General features: G+C 37.8%; 1 protein-coding gene across 1 annotated transcript in view; it reads right to left on the bottom strand.

Annotated features, from left to right (window-relative positions):
- vps13d (vacuolar protein sorting 13 homolog D) overlaps nucleotides 1–25,368 on the bottom strand; it is a 222,585-nt gene that overhangs the window by 79,352 nt on the left and 117,865 nt on the right. The window contains 14 exon segments of the mRNA XM_052039131.1: nucleotides 536–685; nucleotides 2,686–2,805; nucleotides 4,330–4,506; nucleotides 7,540–7,648; nucleotides 8,514–8,677; nucleotides 11,588–11,705; nucleotides 12,897–12,952; nucleotides 12,955–13,134; nucleotides 17,843–17,966; nucleotides 19,471–19,646; nucleotides 21,231–21,361; nucleotides 21,547–21,689; nucleotides 24,216–24,342; nucleotides 24,459–24,650. Of these exon segments, the coding sequence (XP_051895091.1) occupies nucleotides 536–685; nucleotides 2,686–2,805; nucleotides 4,330–4,506; nucleotides 7,540–7,648; nucleotides 8,514–8,677; nucleotides 11,588–11,705; nucleotides 12,897–12,952; nucleotides 12,955–13,134; nucleotides 17,843–17,966; nucleotides 19,471–19,646; nucleotides 21,231–21,361; nucleotides 21,547–21,689; nucleotides 24,216–24,342; nucleotides 24,459–24,650 (1,967 nt within the window).

Here is a 25,368-nt window from a genome sequence, read left to right as displayed (position 1 = left end):
AAAACTTACAATTAGTCACCCTCTCTTTTCCTGTATAAAGTCACCCTCTCTTTTCTAATATATACAAGAATATTCTCATGCTACAACTTGAAGGATCTAAGAGTGTTCTGTAGACACCAACAGTAAATGTTGGTGGACTGTTTCATCATGGATGCATCATAATTTACAGTACAGTATGTGGCCATTCACCATTGTTTCTTCCAGCTCTTTGTTTGAAGAACCCAAAACTAATCCCACTACCTTTCTCTCCACATATCTTAGTACTTTCTTCTGCATTGAATTATAAAAAAATTACAGCTGCATAATCTACATATTGCTGTCCCTCACCCTTGATATCAATAGTACTTTCCCATACACCAGCTATTTTGAGTTGGTTGCTTCCTTGTCTAGTCTAGAACCTGCATCTGCATCGTAGTATAGAGAAAAACAAGCTTATTTATTGTTTGCACCATTTTTGGGTTTGTTTTCAAAATATCAATGTTGGGGCTTTGGACTGCTTAATATAAAAGAGTATTGTTAAGATGTGCTTCATTACCTGTACATCCTGAATGCTGACCTCTAGCATCTGACCAGTGGCAACCTTTGTGTAATGAACATCTATCCCTGTTAAAGTGGTAAATACCAATTCCTCAGGGACTTTGTTGATCAGCGATAAACCAATTCCACCATCTAGTTTCACTAAAACCTGCAAATTTACAGCAAAATACAAGTTGCTTTTAAAAAGAAGTAAAATATTTAATTCCATCAAAGATGATTTCCTAAAGAGAGTTTAAATAAGTATTTATTCTCCAGAGGTATCAACTCTTGGGCATAGTTCTACAGACATAGAAGTTTACAACATCTCATCTAAAGATCAATTTATGTGTGACCCTTGCATAAAGAACCAATGGATCATCGAAGACCACCGCGATTGGGTCTGAACCCAAGATCTACACATTTTATAGGTCACTGAGCAGAAACTATGGTGGGAAATGGATGACTTAAAAAAAAAGAAACAAACTTGAATGTCTGTTTAATGCAACACCACATGCAACATGCACTCCACTGATCATGGGGATTCTTTTATTCTTGCAGCAATTTTACCGGGCCTCGGTGAGACCACACCTTCAGTGTTGCATGCAGTTTGTTCTCCTTATCTGAAGAAGGATGTTCGTGCTATGGAGAGAGTTTAGCAAAGGTTCACCAGACTGATTCCCTGGGATGGCAGGACTGACATATTGAGAGAGATTAGGTCAATTAGGCTTATATTCACTTGCATTTAGAAGAATGAGAGGGGATCTTATAAAACCTACAAAATTCTAAAAGGATTGGACAGATTGGATGCAGGAAGGATGTTTCCGATAGCCAATGAGTACAAGACCAGGTGTCACGCTGTAAGACAAGGAATAAGCCATTTAAGACTGAGATGAGGAGACGTTTCTTCTCCCAGTGGTGAACCAGTGGAATTCTCTACCACAGAAAGCAGCTGAAGTCAAATCATTAAATATATTCAAGGGGGTGTTAGATATTGTTTTTAAGGCTACAGAGATCAAGGAATATGGGGAGAAAGCTGGGACAGAGCACTGAATTTGGTTGATCAGCCATGATCATATTAAATGGCAATGCAAGCTCGCAGAGTCAAATAGCCCATCCCACTAAAAAGTAAATTTTTTACCTTTCAATGTTCTATTTACAAACCAGGAGGAGGAAATGAAAGAAAAGAGGCTATTGGGATAAACTTGAGCTTGGCAAACCAGTAACTGATCAGTTTCCTTAAGTAGTACTTACTCTGCAAAATTTGTGCTGAACTGAATTCAACCTGGACTATGATTTAGTTCAAATGAATATTCTAAAAATTCTCTCCAAGGAAATGATTCACATCCAAGCTGCAGTGTGAAGTAAACTTGGCACCACACCCTCAGAACAATAAATGTTTAGAAGACGGGAGGTTATCAATTGGCTTGACGTATCAGTGCCTACACCAAACCAATCCTGATACAGCAGCCAAATGCTGCAAAGCTGAAATAAGAAAATGCTGGAAGTACTCAGATGGACAGAATTAATGTTTCAGTTTGATGATCTATCAGACTAATCTTACTGTCTTGCTCTCAGAATTCTCTATTTTTGCTTCAAACATTTATCTATTTTCCCTCAAAAATCATTTCTACATTAACCTCACCCTTTGGTAAAGCATTCCCCACTGTAACAAACACCCATTTTAAGAAATGCATTCAGATCGCTAAATAAGAAAAAGAGAGAGGAGACATTTACTCTATATTCTTGTCATACAGCATTTAAATAAATAAACCATAGTTCTGGCTGCGAAACACCAAAGACTTAATGTGGTGATTTTCAAATCTATTTCCATCTGTTTTTCTCCTACAATTCACACATTCAGAAGAGGCATAAAGGGACAATTAAAGGTTGGCTTTTGTCATTAATGTCTGCGTGTTTATGTAATATTGATACATTGGTAAGAAAGTTGTACATGATTAATAAGTACATGATTAATAACTAGTAAGTAAAACTGCTAGTTTTATATTAGTCTGTTAATAACTGGTCATTAAAATTGCTAGTTTTATTTTAGATTGGGGAATTTTTCCTGTTCCTGGGTACTCTGACAGGGAGTTTTGGAAACTTCTTGTGGTTCAGAATCAAAATCTTAGGCAGATTATAAATAAAAACTGAAATGAAACACAAATGCACCTCTAACTCATGTTCAGCTTCCAAATTCTTTAACTTCCGAATTTCACTGATTTCAGCTACTGGACACTCCTCAGTTCCTGAGAGGGAACGATTGGTTCTGCGATGCTGTAGATCAGTAATCTGCAATAAGACAAATTAGTCACAAGACCAACTAGATTAGAAGCCATTGACTGATTCAGAAAGTTCAGAACCAATGGAATCTGTGTGATTTTATATAATTACAAACATAAAATGAAAACAAATTTGCTATTCAAGACTTCTGCGAAATCCACAAACCAATCTTGCAAAGAAAATGCAAAGATAGCATCAAGGGGAAAGAACAATTTAATTTTTGGGTACAAATATTTGGTTAGAATTCAAAATGGAAAGATAGCAAGTAAGGTGTTAGGTATGTCACAGAAAGTGTAATTCCTGTCTCCAAATCAGAACATTGTGAATGTACAAATACCATTCCAGTGACCTAAGCACAGAAACCAGTGCGTGACTGAGGAGTGCAGCGTTGCTAGAAGTATCTCTTGTTAAATCAGAGTCTGTCTGCTTTCTCAGGTGGAGATAAAAGTTCCAATAATACTAAAGCAACATTGAAAAACAGATGCTATTAAATTACTGTCAATAAGAGCTTGTTATGTGTAAAAATGGCTGCTATGTTTCTTAGACTTCAAAAATACTTTCTGTAAAGCACTTAGATTGGCCAGAGATAATGAAAGATGCTGCATAAATGCGAATTTTAGGAGGACATATAATGAAAAAATGGGAAAAAGAAACAACTGATAGTACAAAGTCAAGGGAGGAAGTAATTAACTGAACAACCTACTTAACAGAACGATAGATCAACTCCATGAATCAACAAAAAGGCATTATAAGAACATTCAGCAGAACAGGTGAAAAAGACAGGGAGAGGGCTATGCAAAGATGCATGGAAAAAGGAAAAAAAATAAGCCGAGGAAGAAAATGAACTAACAAGAATCGACCAGAGTGGTAAAGACAAATGGAAATTGGAAGCACTATTAATAAAATTCTCAAAATTAGAGCAGTGGAAGAAATATTACTGACATAGTCACCAATGTAGCAGGAAGTTAGTAAAATCAGCAATTAAAAACATACATACATCTTCCCCACTCTAAAAGGAAAACATAAGGGCATAATTGGAATCACGGTGTCTAAGGTAATATAATTAATAGAGTGGATTTTCAATGGAAGAGATGGGTGGTGACAAACTGACTGGACTGGTGTTTGGCTTGGAGGCTGCCTGAGTAATGGGTGGAGGTATAGCGGGATTATACATTCACAAAGTTGCTAAAGTAGCAGAAACTGTTGGAGGAGTTATTGGTAGAGATGAGTTGAGACTGGACAAGAGGTAGGGTTGAGGAAAACCAGATACATGTCCAAGTAAAAGAGATTTAAACAACTTTTTTTTTCGGAGGAGACAAATATGCCATACATGGTTGGCCCATAACAAAGTTGGAGAGAGGGGAAAGGATTCTTCTTAGAGATAAGATGATTAACAAGCTGGGAAATTATGTTTTGTTTGATGGGTGGAATCACAATACACAGGGGAAAAGTCATCAGTCACAATAATTATATCCTACAAGGAGATAAGATGATGATACATTTTCAGTTAACCTACTTTTTATCACAGCATACCTGCAACACTCGTGTAGGACCATCAGGAATAACTCGTAAAGAAAGAACTCCTGAACCAGGTCTCATTTTCTGGTTTATGAACTGTTGCTCAACCGGAACTGGTTCCAGGCCAAGGGTTGGTTCTGGACCAAGTACTACTTCTGCTCCATTGTACAAGCCTGAAATGCCTCTAGTTACCTAGATAAACAATAATAGATTTAATATTCTATCACAAAGGGTTTCAGTTAGAGCGCAGTTCGAACTTGTACTTGGCCAGTATTCTGGGCATAAACGAGTTGAATGCAGCTGCAGATTAGCAATAAGCCACCCACATTGTTCAGCTGAGTTGTTTGATAATTTAAAATGCATATACTTTCTGCCTAAAGCATCAAAACCAATATTTAGTTCTGCTCAGCTATCACTACTGTGTAGGCTGATTTATGTCATAATGCACCAATAACTGAAAACTAAAATGCTCATTCTCTTGCTCCTCCCATTGCTGTAACCTCTTCCGAATGTACAAGAAATCGAATTCCTTCTAACTTCAGCACCTTTGCTCTTTTTTGCCCCATCACTGATGGCTGTGCATTCAGGCATGTAATTTTTAGGACCTCTTTAAAACCTGTATCCTACGTGTAACACCAGACTTTTAATGACCACCTCCAAATAACTCCCTCCTTATCACAGTGTCATTTTTGTTTTGTCTGATTCTGCTTCTGCAGAGCTCCTCAGGATGCCTTCCTGTGTTAAAATTGCATTTCAGTGTTGTAAACCTGACTGGTTTTTCAAGTGCTGCAACTGTGAATGCAAGGTTCTGAATGTAAAAAATCAGCAACTTCTGAACTGATCAGAACAAGAAAAAAATCTCCAACAATCAAATTTGCTTACCCCAGGTGTGCTCTGCACAAAAGATCATCATCATTACCTGGAATAGTCAACCATTTCTAAAAAATACAACAGGCTACAACATGCTGCAAGCAGCACATCACCAACTCTCACCACTGTTTTAAGTGGTAAGCTTTTCTGTATCTACTGGCATTGGCTTGCTACACAAAGTCCTCTCAAGTACAAGTCTTCCTTTCTTTAAGTAAAACTGCGAATAGTTTCAATCTATAGACCACAGAGTAGCAAATTTGATTCTCAGTTTGATTTATCTCAGCCAGTTGAGGTGCTGCAGTTGGCCTTAATGTCACTTAGTCAGGAAGAGGAAAAACGTGTTACTTGTTAACTCTTGCTGAAACATGCAGTTACAGATAAGAACAGGATCAGGATCAAGGGTGAATTTTAAAATTTACTAATTTGTGTGAAGAACATTTGCAAAGATTAGGTACTGGTGGAAATCCCCATGAGAAACAAAAAAATGACAAAAGTGTTTTAAAGATGAAGCTAGCTACTGGGTGTTGGCTGGGTGACGAATGACTAGTTTTCTGGATTATTTCTGCTTTGAGGAAACTTTCAGATATTTGGAAAGTCAGCATGGATTTGTAAAATATAGGTCATACTAAATCCATATTTGATGCAGACTTGGTCTCAATGGAAGAATTATGAAGATATTACTATTTAAATGATTAGGTGTGGCAAATTAAATTCAATACTGACAAATGTGATATCCATTATAGACCTAATAAGGATATAATGAAGTACACTTGAAATGATGAAAAGCTAGAAACACTGGAAATCCAAAGTCACTCAGGAGCCCGTGTAAATCAGTCATTAAAATCTTGCAGACAGGCACAGGAAATAAATATAAAAGCTAATGGAATACATTGAGTACATGGGGGTAGAAGTTATGCTATCCTGACACATATGTTTTGGTCCTGTCCTCTTTTGGAAAAATATTGGAAAGACATTTTTAATATTATTTCAACTGTATTGAATATTGATCTACAACCCCATCCTATTACTGCAATTTCTGGGTTACCAATGATGGATTCTGGCCATTTATCCGCTTCTGCTTGTCGTATGATTGCTTTTGTTACATTAATGGCCAAGAGATCCATTCTATTTAAATGGAAGGACCCTATACCCCCTATCACACTTCAATGGTTTTCTCAAACTATAACATGTTTAAACTTAGAAAAAAATTAGGAGTGGTACTTTTGATCCTTCGCTTAAATTTGAGGAAGTTTGGAGACAATTTATTCAATATTTCCATATGATATAAGCAGACCTTTTTCGAATCCCTTTCAATAACCTTTGAATATAGAGGAGAGCTGACGACATAAGAGTTTTTTTTAAATCTAAGAAATATCAGTCCAGTTTTTTTCTTCTTTGAAGTTTTTGATTTGCTTTTGTCTATTATTGTATATTTTTTTTGATTTGGGGGTTTTCTTTTCATATAATTAAATTTCTTTTCAATTTCTTTTTTTTGCATTATGTACACTTAGCAAGAGAGCGGGAGGTCTAGATTACATATTTTACTCCTTGTGAGTATAAATATTAACTTATTATTGTTATCCCGATCTCTTCGCATCATATGTATAATTATTAATGTTATGTATATTAATTTGAATTAATTTGAAATTCAATAAAAAGATTGAAAAAGAAAGAAGTTATGCTATCAGTAGACAAAGCCCGGATTAGATGATACCTGTAGAATTAGGGCAGTTCTGGGCACCACCCCTTAAAAAGAACATACTGGTTTAGTAAGGCAGCATAAATAATCCTTGAACTTCTGGGGTTGATTTACAGGGAGAGTTTGTGAAAATTAGGATATATTCCATCGAATTTAGAAGGTGGTGACTTGATTGAATTATTCAGGTAGCATTAAGTCTTTATTCTAATTGAAGTAGCACAATGCCATAGCTTTAATGCATTTATAAATTTCTATCTGCCAATTCTCTATCTTGGGGGTTTGGATTTATAAAATTTCAGCAAATACTAAGTTGATATACTGGTGGTTACCGATCTGCCCACTGGTAATGGTTGGGAGTTACCCAAGCTAATAAATTAAAAGCAACGTACCCAAAGTTGAATTGCCTAAATTTGGATTCTGCTGTGGTGGATCAGTACCAAACCAAATCCATTGACAAAAAGGACGGTCTTCAAATCATCTGGTGTGGCATTTCCCCCAGACACAATGAAAACCACCCTCTTTCCCAGCCTCTAACCTCAAATCTTGCATTTCTTTCCATGCGACCTTCAAGGATTGGTGCAATCACTTTCCTATCCACTTAACAGTGGCTGAAAAGAGTACATAAGGATTTAATCAGACACTGTTGTTGCTCTTACCTGTACTACCATTCTTGGTTGGCCACAGCTCAGACACCCATCTTGGAAATACCAACTCTGGGTGGAGCTGCGACGTCGGTCTGGCTTTCTTAGCATAAGTGGTTCATACCTGCAATATATAAAGCAAGGAGAAAATTATAGATACATAGGTAATGAAGCCCACACAAAGCCTACAAGTAAGTATAAAATCTAGTTTTCTTGTTAGCTTACTGGCTAAATATGCTGCATGATGTAATTATAAATTACAGAACAGGAAATCTCAGGTCCACTGCTGGGTTGATGAAAAATCAGGGTGACATCAGGACTGTAACAATTAACCTCTTAACATCCCTGAACTAATGAGGGAAAAACTAGCTCAGTTTACTGATACCAATCACTATCTATTAGAATATTGGACTTTGGAAGTTAACAGTTTCAAGTGATATATGCCTGTCAATTGGGAGAACAGTCAGTCTGTAATCAGCAAAGACTGATGAAAAGCCACTTGGATGAGCAGCTGGAGTGCAAAACATATTGCTTTTATAAGAAGAAAGATAAACTAACAGAAGGTTGGGTTATAATTCATATCAGCAATAAGATGAGATATATTTTACTCATTAATTAGAATGGAACAACGAAGCGCTGAATTGTGGCAGCCAAATTATTCAAAATATTAAATGAGACGATCAAGACTGAGCCATCAAGAAAAAGCCATTTCATGGATTGTGAAGTCTTATTATTGCAAACACTCCTCAACCGTTTAACATTCTGAGGAAAGGCTATTCCTATTCAATCCTCAGAGACAATCAAGCAAAATACTGGTATAATTGGTTATCCTTATACTCTACTCAATTAATTAAAGGCAAAACAGCTATTGACAACTAAGAGATGTACTGCAAGAAATAAGCAGCAACTGATACCACTAATACTGAGAAAATGATGGATTGAGAATAAAATTTTGTCCCTTACACTCCTTCATCTTCACCATACTTTACCTGCAGTCAGTGACAGCGGTCACGCCTGCAATGTCGAGGACCAGTCCAGAATTTGGTTGTTTATTGGAAGAGGGTTTGTTGGGGTTATGAGGAGGAGAAGAACCCTCATGGCATAACATCCCACTTCCAGTCATGCGCCAAAGCTGTGATCTTTTACCTGGTTCCTAGATTTACAAAGATTTTAGCAGAATTTTATAATGGTTTACGGGTAAAGCAAACAATGAGACACATGCTAAAATAAAGATTTAACACATGCTAATTGAAGTTATAGTTATTATAGTTATAGAGTCATACAGCATGGAAACAGTCCCTTCGGCCCAACTGGTCCATATTGGTATTGGTATATTATTGTCACTTGTACCGAGGTACAGTGAAAAACTTGTCTTGCATACCGATCGTACAGGTCAATTCATTACATAGTGCAGTTACATTGAGTTAGTACAGAATGCATTGAGGTAGTACAGGTAAAAACAATAACAGTACAGAATAAAGTGTCACAGCTACAGAGAAAGTGCAGTGCAATAAGGTGCAAGGTCACAACAAGGTAGATCGTGAGGTCATAGTCCATCCCATTGTATAAAGGAACTGTTCAATAGTCTTATCACAGTGGGGTAGAAACTGTCTTTAAGCCTGGTGGTATGTGCCCTCAGGCTCCTCTCAACCGGTACCTGTCCAAGTACATTTTAAATGTTCATGTACCTGCCTCAACTACTTCCTCTGGCAGCTCATTCCATATACAGACCACCCTTTGAGTGAAGAAGTTGCCCCTCAGGTTCCTATTAAATCTCTCCCCTCTCACCTTAAATCTATGCTCTTTAGTTCTTGATTCCCCAACCTTGGGGAAAAAAAAGTATGGAAATTTTTTTCTGTCACTGAATGAAGTTAGTTTAACTGCAATATTTTCTCCTGATTGCCCATCCACTTATGCCCAAAAGGTATCTATGATTTACAGGCTACAATTTCAGGCCATTTTTCATGTGCGAACCTTGAAGTTGTGTGCCAATTCACTATACAGTGGCATGCAAAGGTTTGGGCACCCCCGGCCAAAATTTCTGTTACTGTGAATAGCTAAGTGAGTAAAAGATGACCTGATTTCCAAAATGCATAAAGTTAAAGATACATATTTCTTTAATATTTTAAGCAAGATTACTTTTTATTTCCATCTTTTACGGTTTCAAAATAACAAAAAAGAAAAAGGGCCTGAAGCAAAAGTTTGGGCACCCTGCATGGTCAGTACTTAGTAAATTCTGCATCCCTTTTTCTCCATACTTTCCTGTGTCCTCACCACAAAATTCAGCATCAGAAGTTTGCAAAGGAACATCTAAACAAGCCTGATGCATTTTGGAAACAAGTCATGTGGACTGATGAAGTTAAAATAGAACTTTTTGGCTGCAATGAGCAAAGGTATGTTTGGAGAAAAAAGGGTGCAGAATTTCACGAAAAGAACACCTCTCCAACTGTTAAGCAAGGTGGTGGATCGATCATGCTTTGGGCTTGTGTTGCAGCCAGTGGCACAGGGAACATTTCACTGGTAGAGGGAAGAATGAATTCAATTAAATACCAGCAAATTCTGGAAGCAAACATCACACCGTCTGTAAAAAAGCTGAAGATGAAAAGAGGATGGCTTCTACAACAGGATAACGATCCTAAACACACATCAAAATCCACAATGGACTACCTCAAGAGGCACAATCTGAAGGTTTTGCCATGGCCCTCACAGTCCCCCCGAGCTAAACATTATCGAAAATCTGTGGATAGACTTTAAAAGAGCAGTACATGCAAGATGGCACAAGAATCTCACAGAACGAGAAGCCTTTTGGAAGGAAGAATGGGCAAAAATCCCCCAAACAAGAATTGAAAGACTCTTAGCTGGCTGCAGAAAGCATTTATAAGCTGTGATACTTGCCAAAGGGGATGTTACTAAGTACTGACCATGCAGGGTGCCCAAACTTTTGTTTCGGGCCCTTTTTCTTTTTTGTTATTTTGAAATTGTAAAAGATGGAAATAAAAAAATAATCTTGCTTAAAATATTAAAGAAATACGTAATCTTTAACATTATGCCTTTGGGAAATCAGGTCATCCTTTATTCGCTTAGCTATTCACAGTAACAGAAATTTCGACCAGGGGTGCCCAAACTTTTGCATGCCACTGTATATCCATAAAGGCATTACAGATAAGCTCAACCGTGCTTTTAATCAATGATCATATATATCTTCCAATGGATAGTAGGCTTGAAGATACAAATCCTTGAAGCAAGCAGGAACACTGGTTGTCTGATTCAATGTTGCACAACTGCTATGTTGACTTACAAAAAAATTAAAGTTACAAAGCTTAGCTCTTTTAAAATGTTCCTATTTACAAAAGATCTCCCCTACCTGGTGCCAACATGATCTACTTTTATGATTACACATAACTGCTATGTTGGCTTTGCTCCACTCTGCCTGTTATTCTGATACAATTCCACAGCTGAAGAAGTTGTCTATGAGTGAATTCTGCAAAGACCATTATTCCTCTTCGGTCCAGCAAATACATCCTTTATACAGAACTATAATTCCAATTACTCTCCAGAGAGAGGCATACAGCGTAGCTACAAAATTAAAACTTTTCTTCTAAGGCTCTGTTTACATCTTACAGACCTTATTCTTCATATGTATTGTTTCCCGTGCTACTGAATCTTAGAGCTCAGGTGAGACTCTATACAATCCGTGGGTTGTGTTGAATGAGCTCATCTATGGAGTAGTGCTATAATTAACATCAGTGCCCCAGGCATGGATGGGATAAAACTCCTAACTAGTTGGAACATAATTGGCCTGAGTGCAATATTCTCTCAGGTCGAACAGTCTGACAACACTTGCTTTCTAGCAGTTTCAGTGATGAATAATTGAAGAGGTAGTACTGTTCCCTTAAAGAGTTGACATCTTCTGAAGAGAAAAGAACAAGAAATGCACAAACATACATAGGACACAAAATTAAAAAAAACTTTTCTAATTGGATGCTTTTGTTCAGTGACTTGTTCCAAAGAAAGAACAGTCGAAGATATGATTTCCTCACAGGTTATTTTCATTTTTCTTTACCTTTTTCTTCAGGATCACTCTTCCAGTTTTGGGTGCAACATCCAGAACTAACTCTGCAAATCTAATGTTTTTCTTCTCTGAACCTTGAGCCACAGGCCTGCCAGAAGATTCCACAAACCTGATTTTTAAAAAAAGATAACAGATATAATACATAAAGGAAGAATTATGATGCATCTGTGTACATCACCTTTCACAACCTCAGCGCATCCCAAAGTGCCTTCCAGCTGATGAACGATATATGAAAGGGAGTCATTTGCTCAACAGAGAAATACCAGCTAATATGATCAATAGCAAGGCTCCATCAGAACAATATTTTGGTAGTGTTGGGAGAATAAAAAATAGTGGCTGGGATAGTGGGGGAAAAAAAGCTTTCTTATGGGATATTTCCACTTGGTAGGACAGAAGAGACTTCTGATTGACACCTTATCTGAAAACCTGTACCACTAGCAGCACAGTATCTTTGGCATTGCCATACATCAAACTTGATTGAATGCTGAAGTCTCCAAACTGTGGCTTAAATTCCAAAACAAATACCACTGAGTCACGTCCTACACATTAACTCACAGTATAATTAAAATAGTTTTATTGCAGCTAATTTTGATTACATTTTTTTTTTGCAAAACACAATATATTACTTATGAAGGGTTTATTCACTGAGTGTCTCCTGAGTTCTGAATTTATCATTGAAGATTCCTTTGTTTCATTTAGGTCCATACACTATTACCTTGCAGTAGATTTGATCTGTTTTTTAAAGATCCATTCCCTTTACCTCCTAAAATAAAGTAGGCAAGAACATTAGTTCCAATCAGCTCCATTAAAATATTTCTGAAACTCCTGCTGACTTTTCATACTTTGAGGTAGAGCTACCTGGCATGTAGACACTTGTGCAAATATATAAATCTGTGAAATAGTATGCCAAATCATGAACACATTGTTCCACAGCTGAACTGATCTTGGCGTAGGGAAACGCTAGAAATCATGGAAGTCTTTCATATTTTCAAAAACAAAGTAGATTCCCTCACAGGCAAAGCCTATTCTTCAAATCTTTCATCTATGTACTTCTCACTATTCATCTTGACTAAATACTAAAAGAACAGTTTAAAATACAGTGAAAATAACATCTAAGACCTGTAGGGTATTGATATACTGTATGCATGCAATAATATCGAGACATTTCTTCCTTTCAGTTAAGACTGTTAAGTTTCATGATGACCCAATGAAATCATCCTGAAGGTATTCCTAATTAATCAACCTTAAAAACCGGACTGGAAACACAAATCCAGGCAAAAGAAATTTTAAAAAAACCTACCCAGAGAAGGTATGGGCAGCAGCAATGTAGATGAAATTTTCATAATAAAAGCTGTTTAGGACTCTTTGAAATCATTCATATCACAGGTAATTTCCGATGAACCTGCCCCTTTCACGGAGAGTGTAATGAAAGGCTGAAGAACAGGCTCGTCCCAGGCATAATCCAGTGACGTGGATGGTTTTACCTCTGTCTTTAGTCTTGGCTCTGCCACACCATGTTGATTGAAAATAATTGCCACCTGATACAGAAGTAAAGGAGGAGAGATCAAGAACTTGATGTGAAGGCAGATACCGACTTCCCAATGTTATGACATTAGTCTAACAGTTCTTCCTCCGGCTGCCAGCATTTGTCATATTGCACGAATAGTCATACGGAAATATTTCCAAAGCTGCTCTGAATCAGAAAAATTAAGTGCAGAGCTTAAGCATTGTAAATTAAGAATGATTTGATCTTGGGACTGAAGAATAATGAACCTAATCAAAACTAGTAAGCATGCTGGGCTAATATGCATTGGACTACCTTGCTAAAACCGCTACAGCTGGATATTCTGGTCTTCCTCGATGCTCTTTGATGATACTTGCAATCACATACGATAATATTGAAACAAATATGGGCAAAAGCTGCAAAAGTGGTTTTAGCACTTTTATATTAATCCAATGTTTATTAAAAATTAAGCAATTTTAAATAGAGCATTGCTTAGACTGTCTTCTCACTATTCTCTCACATTTAGTGTCACATTATTAGCAAATAATTAAAAACAAACAAAACAGACTGAAATATAAATTATATAAACTAAGTTATAGCAGAACAGGTTGTGTGTGTCTGGACTGCAAAACACGAGGTATTGTGGACAGTAAGACAATACGAAGCAAATATGTCTGCAGTGGATGTCACTGCTGTGAACTACCAGCTCAGAATCACTGATATTAAGTGCAACATGGAGGCACACTTCACAAAGAGAAAAGGGTTGACCTGGGCAGTTTGCTCCAGACATCAGGGAACCCAAGAAACAAAAAGAATGAAAATTTGCAGAAAATGATCCTATCCAATAGGTACAATGTATGTGCTTCCTCAGTAGGTAAGAAGGGAGGCCAGAATGATGAACATGGTACCTTGAAGAAGAGGCTAAGTATATTATGATGCAGGAAACATTGTTTGTAAGCGGGACTGAGAGTCCCAGAGTATGTTGCTTCTCTGATGACAAGGTGGGAGGACACTTGCTTGAAAGAACATTGGCAAGTAAAGGGAAAGATTCATTTGTTGAAGTGTACAGCATAGTTAACATAGGAAAAAAGATGTAAGATATTCTATTTGCAATGTACCAGGTATTAGGAGATAAATTAAAGGGCTATAATTATAAGGGTTAAGAGTTAACATTTCTGGAGTAATTGTACAAATTGGCACAAATATATAGCAATTTGGGATGGGGGGAGGAAAACCATGTCACTGAAAGAGTATTGTGCAAATGAAGCATTCCATTTCATGGGTCACTGGCACCAGTACAGGGACAAGAGGGAACTGCATCACTGTGGTAGCTGCATCTGAAATAAACTGGGACTACAGTCCAATCAGTAAGATAAATAGGGTGATCAAAAGTACATTAAATTAGTAACTGAGCTAAGCTGGAAAGCTCTGTGGGAAATTATTGTATTAATACTTTGCAATCAAATGGAAGGGGATAGAATAGACTATTAGTGAGAAACTGTGCTTTATGTAACAGAGGTTAAGGGGAAAACAGAAGGATGTAAAATAATTAAACCAGAAGAGAGAAATAAGAAATGCGTGAGTAAACCACTAAAGGTGAAGGACAATTCAGAGCACATTAATTAAATGTCCTATATTCATACACACATAGTATAAGGAAATCTGCAGACATAAAATTAGTGATACATGGTAGCACTGCAATCTAGTCCAGGACTTAAATAAAAGGTCTACAAGAATCCTACGGAAAATGATGAAGATGACTTAGAACATAGAACAGTACAGCACAGCATGGACCCTCTGGCTCACGATGTTGTGCCGACCTATATAAACCTACCCCATGATCAACCTAACCCTTCCCTCCTACACAGCCCATAACCCTCCATTTTTCTTACATCTTCAATAATCAAAAATGGTAATCACTAAGTGAGTCCATAAAGTCTTCATAAAATCCATTCTTTGTACTCAAAACGGCAAGTAATTTAAATAATCAAGTCACATTTTAATTTAACTTGGCATTCCAAGCTTAAGAATTTATTTATGAGAAGATCATTTAAATAAAGGAGTATCCAAACTTGTAATTAACTCAAGCATTTTCAACCAGATCTGTCAAAGAAGGGTAAGCAGACAATAGAGATTTTGTTAGTAATAAATTATATATAAAAAAGGCTCTAATGGCAGAAGTTAATTAAGTTACTTTTAATGGAGGAGATTTTAATCATGAACAGTGTACCACATGTTTGAAAGGCAGCAAACTTCAATTTAGTTCTCTGCAATAATATCTCAAAATCCAAAGGGTTAGGCTTTAATAATCTGGCTTTAGTTAAAACTATAATGGTGGACAAATATTTATCTAATAGAAATCATAATATAGCTGAATTCAAACTGATACTTAAATTGGCAAGACCTGACCCACAAGGAACTATGTTGGGGCCTTAAATATTCACTGCATGTACAAAAGATTTAGATAATAGAAAGCCACATATGCAAGTTTATGTATAAGTATAAGCAATGTAAATGGAAGCATTAAAAAACAGAAATATCAACAGATTAAGTGAATGGACAGAACAATGGCACACAGTTCTGTAAATGCAAGGTGATGGATCTAAAAATGATAGAATAGAGAACTTTCTGGATTGTAAAATGTGATAAAAAGAGTTATGGACCACCAAGTACATAGAGGAACAAAGGACTGCAGATGCTGGAATCTAGATGATAAACACGATGATGCTGGAGGAACTCAGCAGGCCAGGCAGCATCAGTGGAGAAAAGCAGGCAGTCAATGTTTCGGGTCAGGACCCTTCTTCAGGACTGAAGATAGGAAAAGGGGAAGCCCAATATATAGGAGGGAAAAACACAGGCGTGATAGGTGGACATAAGAGGGGAGGCAGGGTGGGCACAAGGTGGTGATAGGCAGATGCAGATAAGAAATAGTGATAGGCAGGTGCAGGGGGGGAGGGGAGAGCAGATCCACTGCGGGATGGGTCAAAGGTAAGGAGAGAGAGGAAAAAAAGAGGCTAGGAAAGGGAAGAAGAAGCATGTTGGGGTGGGGGGGGGGGAGGGGGGAAGGGGGGTGGGGATTACCTAAAGTGGGAGAATTCAATATTCATGCCATTAGGCTGCAAGGTTTCAAGACGGAAAATGAGGTGTTGTTCTCCAGTTTGCACTTGGAATTCTCCTGGCAATGGAGGAGGCCGAGGACTGTCATATCAGTGACAGTGTGGGAGGGGGAGTTGAAGTGACTGGCAACGGGGAGATGCAGATCATGGTTATGGACAGAGCTCAGGTGTTCTGCGAAACAGTCATCTAGTCTGCATTTGGTCTCACCAATGTAGAGGAGGCCACACTTGGAGCTCCGAATGCAATAGATGATATTAAGGGAGGTGCAGGTGAATCTCTGTCTCACCTGAAATGACTGTTTGGGTTCATTTGGGACTGATATGACAGTCCTCGTCCTCCTCCACCGCCAGGAGAATTCCATGCGCAACCTGGAGGAACAGCATCTCATTTTGTGTCTTGGAACCTTGCAGCCTAACTACATGAATATTGAATTCTCCCACATCCCCCCCCCCCCCCCCCCACCGCTTCTCTTCTTCCCTTTCCTAGCCTCTTTTTTCTACTTTTTTCCCCCCTATCTCTCCTTCCCTTTGATCCATCCCCCAGTGGATCTGCTCTCCCCTCCTCCCCTGCACCTACCTATCAGCATCTCTTACCTGTATCTACCTATCACCACCCTGTGCCCACCCTGCCTCCCCTCTTTTGTCCATCTGTCACTGCTCTGCTTTTCCCTCCTAAATATCCCCTCTTTTCCTATCTTCAGTCCTGACCCGAAATGCTGACCGCCTGCTTTTCTCCACGGATGCTGCCTGCCCAGCTGAGTTCCTCCAGCATCATCGTGTTTTTCAGCCAGGCATATAGACCTTTAAATACTGGTTAAACATGAAAAATCATCCAAAAGGCTCTATCCAGTTGGTATGCAAAACTCTGGTTAGACCATGTCTGGAATATAGTGTATAGGAAGGATATACTGACCGGCACTGTATACAGCACAGGACACTGCCTATTATATGAATTAAACTACAAGAGAATACTCAAAGTAAGCTTACATTACCAGTGATTTAGAAGGTGAAAGGGAGAGTTGAAGTTTTCAAAATATTGAGTAGATAATAGGCTGGATGGAAATAATTTTTTTCTACTGTGTGAGGAGTCTAAGACCAAAGATATAATCTAAAAATCAAAATCCAGCTTTTCTGGGAGTGAGTAATGAAGAAATATTTCAGAGTGGTAGGTAGAAATTTGGAACTCTTCTGCAAGCATCAATTGATTTTTAAGATAATCGTAAGATCCAAGATTAATAGTTTTTTTTTAATTAAAAGAGGCATGGGGAAACCAGAGTTAAATCACAGAAAAGCCGTGATCTTATTGAATGGTGGATCAGGTTTGAAGGGCAAAATATTCTAATCCTGTCCTTATTTCACAATGTTCCTAAAGGTCAAATACATTCCTTGTTTGCTATCCAATTCTGTCAAGTCTACTTTGGAGATGGCTGGAACTCTCTCCAAAGATTAGTTTGATGGAAAATGCCATCAAGTTTGAAGAGTGACATGTTCTGGTATACACAGCTAATCAACATTGATCAACATGACACATCTCCAGGTTGTGGCAGTAATTTGTGGAGTTTTGCTTTCAAAAGTTTAGTTATATAGTAGACTCAAGTGCAATAATAATTTCCCATAGAGATTTACCTCTGAAAAGTTATCAATGCGGAAGGGTGGTGGCAGCTGTTCAGAGTTACTGAATACAATATGATATGTTGCTCCTTTAAGGGTGATTTCTACCCGCAGGAGGTGACAATTACCTTGGGTATCCCTGTAAAGCAAAATATTGGTGACAGAAGTTAAAATCTTCAACCAGCTTATTAAGCAATAAGCAACAACAATGAGAAAGAAAGCTGCGAAAAAAGAAATTACAATTTTGTAGCTGAATATGATTATCAGAGTTAACTCTGATGAAATTTTTAAAAAAGTCCACCCCAATTTTTCTGATTTTCTCTGCTTACCTCTGCGTCTCTTTGGGATTTTCCATGAGGAAAGATCCTGCAGTAATTTTCCTACAAATCTACATTTTAATACTCACTGGACAGTGAGACTGGCTTGGATAGTTAATTATGAGGTTAATCCCCAACAATGATTTTATCCTCACACACAGAAACTTCCCCCAGGAGTTGCAGCAAAAGGCTCAGGAATGGAAATGTGTGCCAATTTTCCACTCTCTGCTCAAGGGATGTCAAGGGAAAATGTTCCACGTTTATTGAAATAGCACCTAAAATTAAGTGGTCCAGCATTAAATTGGAAATCAAGCTTTGTCTGAACCCTGTAGTACAACATGCCATGAAGCCAATAGGGAAAGGTGTACAGCAGTAGCTAAAATGTGAGAGGTATGAATAAGCCTTTAGGTTCTGCACATTAACATTTTTACCCCAGCTTTTTAACTGTTTTCAGAATTATTACTACATGTTTTACAGGGTAACAGGCAAAATGGTAAAAATCTAACCAGTACATGAGGGAAAAAAAATTAACAGAAATTGAAAAGCTCAGTTTTGCTAAATAGTTAATGTTGGAAAAAAAAGTTCAAACTTGCCGTTGGCCTCCTAACCATATTCACCACAGTGAAATGTTAATTTTAAACGCTTAATTTTAAACCGAAGGCCACACTTTACGAAGATTTGGCTCCTTTGCTCCACTATTTTGATTACTAGAATGTAATCCCACTGTTCTTTCCACCAACAAGAAAGCATTTTTAAACCCACCAGCAGTTTAAAAAATCAAAAGGAAATCTAAACAAAAAAAGTAGACTTCAGATCTTAGCAAAATCCAATCATGGACAAAATTCCTTCAAGGATGAACTGAATGAATGGCATTGCACTAACAATTCAGTTAACACAAACTGCTAAAAGTTCAGAAATATGCATACAATCAACTTTTAGGCATCTCCCACTCATTCCACTGGAGATATTGGTAAGAACTAATGAACCTAAACTCTCTTGTGGTAGATGTGAGGCCCATGAGAAAAAAGACCCAACAGTCTAAAGGGAGGTGAAGAGAGTAAGAGTATCTATAATTCTGAACAGTTTACCAATAATTACTGGTAGTGCACAGAGTTTTATACAAGGTCCATAAACTCTGTAAAGGGAACCCAAGTGCCTTACAAAGGAAGTTTGCAACAGGAATTGTTTAGATCAGAGCAATCCTGCCATATGTATTACTGATGGCACAACTCACCAGTTTCTAACTACCAACTATTTCCAATGCAGATCCATGAAAAATCCTGACCTAAGCTACCTCATTTCATTTCTCTGGGGTACAATTCTCACCTCATGTTAATGTGGAAGGAACTGTTCTTGTTCACCTCAAAACCCCCTGACCAAGTGCAGTTGGAAATATCCATTAGGCGCACACATAACAACTGATCATAATCATTCCTTGGCCAATGGAAAACTACACTGGCACCAGGTAGAGTTGAAATGTAACCATCTGGATTTCGCGTGCCCTGAAAAAGAAAGTTCAAATGAATATTATATTGTTGGGGGAATCAAGGAGCTATACCAACATCCCCAGAAAATTGATCACAGTCTTGTCACACTTGAGTATGAGGTCCAGTCTTGAGAAACAGGATAATGAAAAGATTCAAAGCCAAGGAAGGGATGAAAGAAAATGAGACAGAAAAATTTACATTTCCATAGTATTTTGTCCTGGGGTGGAATCAAATGTTTAAACTCTAATGAAATACTTTTGAAATACAAAAATTCTTGGTTTAAAAACTAATTTGGAGGCAAAGTGCATCCAACAATGGTGGTTCAGGTAAAAAGTTTAATTATTTAAGCAGTTAAATAACTTGTTTGTAGCACTCTACCCTCTTTCTTCATGGATGAGCAAATGAGTTGATTGACTTTCCTTATTACATCTATTGTTGACGCAAACATATATAGTAAAGCTGTGCCTTCAGAAGTTAATTTGAACACAATAAAGTTGTAGAAATTACTAAAGATATGAAACTGGTGGAATTCAGTGAAGGATGTAACATTGGCAAGACGGATATCACTACATTTCTTCATTTAGTACGTGGCATTTTTTTCCAAAGTGCCTGTTCAGGCAAATAACATTTTTGTTAATCCGATAGGGAGAAACTTCTAAACTATCATTCTCTTAGTACCTTGCTGATGTGTAGGGCTAGATACATTCAAATCTCAGATTGAAACCTCAGTCATGGCTTAAGTGGTGAGGATTATGAAATTACACAAATTTCTAAACACTAAACAGCCACTGGATTGACCTTAGCAGAACGAAGAATTCTAAGATTTAAAGACAAGAAATCGGGGTTTTTGAACGGAAAAGGGCTAATGAAAGGCAGATTGAGACTAAGAGGAATATTGCTTAAAGAACAACAGTAGAGCAAATGACGCAGATTTGGGACTGATGTCCGTAAGTTAACATAGAGTGACAAACAGATAGAATACTCTTCCAGGCAATGGAGGAGCACTTGAATGTCATGAGAACAGGACTGTAGCATCTTTCCTAATGGATGAACTAAATGAGCTGAATAGGTCTTCTAATCTGCATCCATCTTGCACCGTCACAGGCGTACATACCAAAGCAGTAGAGAGAGAAAAGTAAGCAGCGCATTCAAAGCGCAATATTCATACAATAGATGAACGTTTTAGAAAGGATAAAAAGCAGTTCTACAGTATCACAGATGGGCTAAATTGATAACCAATTAAAAGCTACTAACAATGTGCAACACTGATGGAATGTGTTCATCATATTACATTGACTGTTCCAGCATCCCTGCCCTGGGTCTGCTCAAGTAATTCATTTTGCTGTTTTTGCATCACTGCAGCTTACAAACTTCTGTATGCAATGCTTTTATGCAAATGTCCCTACCACTATCAAATTCTTCTCTCGTCTATTTTAGTGGATGGCTTAATGCAGTGCAGACAGGAATTCATTAAGCTTGCTCATGTGAAAACAATCTTTGCAGCAAGTTCCAAGTTTCTGGTGTATTTAGTAACACACTTATTTTTCAAATACAATTTGATGTGTCATGTCTTCACAGTATCAACAATCTCCTACCTACCAGGCCCCTGGCAAACTCCCGCTGGGCAAAAGCTAGTTTGTGAGAGGATTTGTTGTCCAGCAGGTATCTGGGTGCAAATGTCACAATGTTGGTATCTCTGTAGCGGCCTCTACCCTTGCGGATATCAATTCCTGAAAGAAAAATAAAGCATTTTGGGAAACCCTGTAACCAAAAGTAGAATTAGATACATAAAAACTCCATTGTCACTGGACCAAATCTGTTAACAGCTGTGTTATTACAATGTTGAAGGAAGATTCAATCCTTCAATCCCTAAAGGTTTCCCTTTAAGTCAGTGAACTACTTTATTCAGCCTCACCAATACTATAGATAAGTCCTGGTCTATTCCCGTGTTGAATCACTTTCACGGCTCGGACACCACTGCCTCCATCTGGAGAAAATTCCTGACACCATCCAGGTACTGCATCTGGATGGATTCCCTTCCCAATCCTCATGGTACACCTGCAGAGATCACAGAAAATGTGAAGAAGAATTCACTCATTCATAAACACAAGACTATGACTGGAACTGGTGGTTTTCTGCAAGACAACAACCATATACTAGCGATTATACAAAATCATGTGATAGCATGAGGACTGAAGAGGAATTAGGATCACAACAACATCTGTATGAATTGAAGTGGTCTCAGGCTTGCTAATTGTAAAGTACTGTAAATGTAAATTTAAAGTGATAGAAATGGAAAAAGACAGGAGAGTTCATTAAAGAAACAAACACAAAGCAGGTACACAGGTGCCTGCAGCTGTACTGACAGAACTCCTGTGCAAATTAGGATCACTATAAAAGGATTAAATGGGTGAGACTACACTAGTTCTCCCATTTTAAGAATGGCATTGCAGCTCAAGAGAATGTGGAAAGGAAGGGAAAGAAAATGACCTCTTGCTTAAGTTCAATGAATCATAAAGACAGAACATGCCTTGGGTTGATTTGGAGAACTGATCTATATTTTAGAAATTCTGTAATGATATTTTTAACGTACAAGTGGACAGACTGTTTAAGGTGCAGCAGCAGATGGTACTATGCTTTACCATTTAAAGTGGGAAAACGGTAGGTGAGATTCGACATGTTGAACTTTAATTTTCTCGTCGAATAAAAGTTGTGTATAATATAGAAGGAAGCTAAGATTATGGGTAAAAGCAATAGATCTGGGACATCAGTGATCTTCCTATATTGCTCTACACAAATGGTGCCTAATCTGTTATTTCTAGCACTTTGTTTCTAACATTTGCAGTATTTAGTTTTTGACATTTTTGTGAGAGTCTTGCATTGGATACAGATCTGTTCCAAGAAATGAAGCAGATGAAGAATGGGTACATGGGGCAAATCAAATGTAAAATGTAGTCAGCACATTAACAGCTCAATAGGCTTTTCTTATCCATAAAGACACATAAGAGCCAAACTGTTAAATTGCTAATTTTTAAAATCTAATTGGATTATGCATCCATTAATCGCTGATCTACAATTGGATTATGCATCCATTAATCGCTGATCTACACAGAATATGAAGTAGAAGGTATAAATCGGATGACTGTACAGCCACGATAACTCACTTTGGTGCGTCTTGGTTACACAGCTAAAAATTAATTAGGTCTTGATTGCTGGAGCTCATAGTTAAGATAACCTGTTTAGAAATTGAGTAAGGATTCAGATTTCCATTCTGGCCAAATGTCTGTTAATGGTCTTTACATTAGCTCACTATAGAAAAATAGTGACAATGTGCCATGAATGTAATTAGTACCATCAAAACTATATTATAGAAAGATGTTTATTACTGCAGGATGGGTGAAAGTTGGTGGCAAGTGACGCAGAGGAGAACAGAAATAAAGATGGGAATTTATAGCTAAAATTGGGTAGAAATCCCACTTAGCATTTAATAATGTGATACAGGAGGTCATGACTTTTAATTCCTGTACTGCAATAACAACCTATTTCAAACATCATAGCTGTGGGGTGGGGAACTAGTCCTGGTTGCCATTTCTGAAATCTTATTGAAAAGGTGTACTTGGCTATGAACAAAACTGAAGCAGTTGTGATGTCAATTCACATTCGGATTTACTGTATGACTGCTGTGACTCAAAGAACCGTACTGCAACATGAGGCATCAGCTTTAGAAGATGAAGCAAAAAGGAAATGTGCATGTCACTTTAAGAAATCAAAGAGATTTGCAAATCAGTACAATTGCAAAGTGAAATAGACAAGGTAAAGGATTGATCTCACAAGAGAATGAGTTCAGGTATTTAAGGCAAAAGCAGAAAATACTAGGAAGTCTGCAACTGTGGAAAGAGAAACAAGGTTAACATTTCAAGTCAAGAACACTTCAGCAGAACTGAGAAAGAAAAAAATGATAATTTTAAGTTCCAGAGGATGGGGGGGGGGGGGGGGGGTGTGGATGAATGGGGCAAGGAGAACCTCCCTAGTGGGATGATGTCATGGTTGCTATCATGTTTAAGTTATCTTGTTGATGGCAGCAGCTAGAGACCGAGAGTGAGCTAGTTTCCCTATCCATAGCCTCTCTCATTCTCTGCAACTCTCTTTCCCAGTTTTGAGGAAGGTTCTTCGGCTTGAGTATGAGCTCTGCTTCTCTTTCCGTTGATGTTGCCGGATCACCTGACCGTTTCTAAATGTTTACAGCTTTTGTTTCAGATTTTCAGCATCTGCAATCTCATTTTGCATTTCAGGCATCTAAGAGCAAGGCCACCCACCTGCCTAGATAGGCCATCTGTGGATCTCGATCCAGGGCTCATACAAGCAGGCATATACATTTCATACAGTTATAAATAATCATAGTTATGACTGAAAGAGTTTTGAAAATATTATAATTCCTGACAACTCAAAAGTTAACACTAGATCTTTACAGAGGTTAAAGGGAGGACATATCCTGTCTATAATTACAAACAGCTGAAACTCAGAATAGTTACATTGAGGATATCAGATAAACCTGGGATATGTAGTATTACATTTTTTACTCACATATTAGGTTGTTCTTTGTCTGCAAAGCTGAACAGAAGGGGGCTGAGGCTTCGTGCGAGCTCGTGCTCCTCAAATTGTCCTGCTGCATCAGCCTTTGCATTATCCTGTCGAAAAATGAGTGGCAGTCCTAAAAGAAGATGGGAATGAAACAGAACTCTTTAGGTGATTCATTTGCAGTTCTGAAATCTTGCAATATTACATCATACATCTATTGTTACTCTGGAAGTTAAACCATTTTCCTACCAGTCTTATTGAGGAGCCAGTAAGGTGCAGAAATAAGTATCTTCAGAGAACCCTCAGCTCTACACACAATCCGAATGCTCAGGTCCAACAGACGTTTTTTGGTGTCATAGAGACGCATTTGAACATGATAGTTCGTGGTTCCTGCTGGTATTAGTAGTTCCTTGCACATGGGGAAGTTTTCAAGTGTAATTCCTGACAAAAAAAATTGATTAATAAGCATTCTGAAATAAGATTTTTTTTGTAGTTTCATTGCCTCTGCAGATTAAATGAAGTAAAAACAGAAAATGCTAAAAACACCACAGGTCAGCAGCATCTGAAGAGAGATGACAAACAGATTGGTGACTTTCCATCAGAATGAGGTAAGAAAAAAAGTCAGTAACATAACTCTAAGTGTAATGACTTATTTCTTAATACTCACTCGTGTTACACTGACAAATGATGCAAAGATTCTGTACACTTGAAGAGGTTTCCACAAATTGCAATGTGATGTTCAGCAATCTAGTTAGCTGATTTTCATGGGGAAGTTTCCAGAGAGCAAAATTGGCCAGATGTTGGGAACATTCTGAATAGTGTCAAGTGAGCTTTGACGTACATCTAGAATGCTTCTTCAAATCTAACATGGGACCTGAATTCAATATCCTTTAACCAAGGGGCCAAACTTTATTGAGTCAAACCAATAGCTGTGTGGTGGCATCAGGTAGCTGGCCTGGTGTTCTTCAATTTATGAACATTCCATTTATGAATTTTCAAATAAGGCCATTGACTCTTTTGGGTAGATGTCTTCAATTTACAAATCTATTTTACACTATAACACATAGCATGCCACTCTACCTAAAGGAATACACTGTACCAAAATACTCAATGCATTTTGCCCAGCCTTTCAAATTAACAAAATAAAATGTTTCCCAGG

Source organism: Pristis pectinata, chromosome 26 (assembly GCF_009764475.1).
Source record: "Pristis pectinata isolate sPriPec2 chromosome 26, sPriPec2.1.pri, whole genome shotgun sequence".
NCBI lineage: Eukaryota > Metazoa > Chordata > Chondrichthyes > Rhinopristiformes > Pristidae > Pristis > Pristis pectinata.
The sequence above is the reverse complement of the archived record's forward strand: the minus strand, read 5'-3'. Positions and strand labels throughout refer to the sequence as shown.